Source organism: Myotis davidii, unplaced genomic scaffold, assembly GCF_000327345.1.
Source record: "Myotis davidii unplaced genomic scaffold, ASM32734v1 scaffold2272, whole genome shotgun sequence".
In the NCBI taxonomy this organism is placed as follows: Eukaryota; Metazoa; Chordata; class Mammalia; order Chiroptera; family Vespertilionidae; genus Myotis; species Myotis davidii.
The window spans coordinates 69,038-69,567 of NW_006283775.1; the positions used below are offsets into that span (position 1 = coordinate 69,038).

General features: G+C 58.1%; 1 protein-coding gene across 1 annotated transcript in view; it reads right to left on the reverse strand.

Moving 5' to 3' along the window:
- The window catches only part of LOC102757281 (melanoma-associated antigen D4), a 6,158-nt gene extending 5,913 nt beyond the window's left edge, over positions 1-245 (reverse strand). The window contains exon 1 of the mRNA XM_015566884.1: positions 59-245. Coding sequence (XP_015422370.1) covers positions 59-245 — 187 coding nt within the window. The remainder of the gene's footprint in view (positions 1-58) is intronic.
- Positions 246-530: the final 285 nt, after the last annotated feature.

Below are 530 nucleotides of genomic sequence, written 5' to 3' on the forward strand. Positions count from 1 at the left end.
TAGCAGGCTGGCAGGTGGCCAAGAAGGGGCCTCACCGCCAAGACACGCAGGCTTGTACCCAAGCTCCCAAAGGCTCGGAGGAGATGAATGTCAAAGCTGGTGAAGGTGCCATAGCCTCCGAAAGCACCAAATTCTTCATACTCATTTCCGTCAAACATCTCATACTCCCTAACTTCTTCAAGACCGTCTTCCATGTCTTCAACGTTGCAGCATTCTGATTCCATGGGGGAGCTTCCCTCAGCCATGCTGGGTCCCAAGAAGAGAGCTCAGCCTGAGAGGGAGGGGGAGGCCTCTTCAGACGGAGGAGGAGGGACCCAGTGGAGGCGGGGTTTCTCAGGAGGTGGGATTTCTCAGGAGGTGGGATTTCTCAGGAGCTGGGGGGGAGGGGGACAGGCAGCCATCATCCCCCCCTTACTGGGCAGAAGGGGTGGGGGTGTAATCTGTTGGGGTAGATTCTGTCAGAGACAGAGCCCTAAGAGAGGGATAGAAGAGGTCCAAGGAGATCTCCTCCCGCCCCCGCCCCCCCCCCC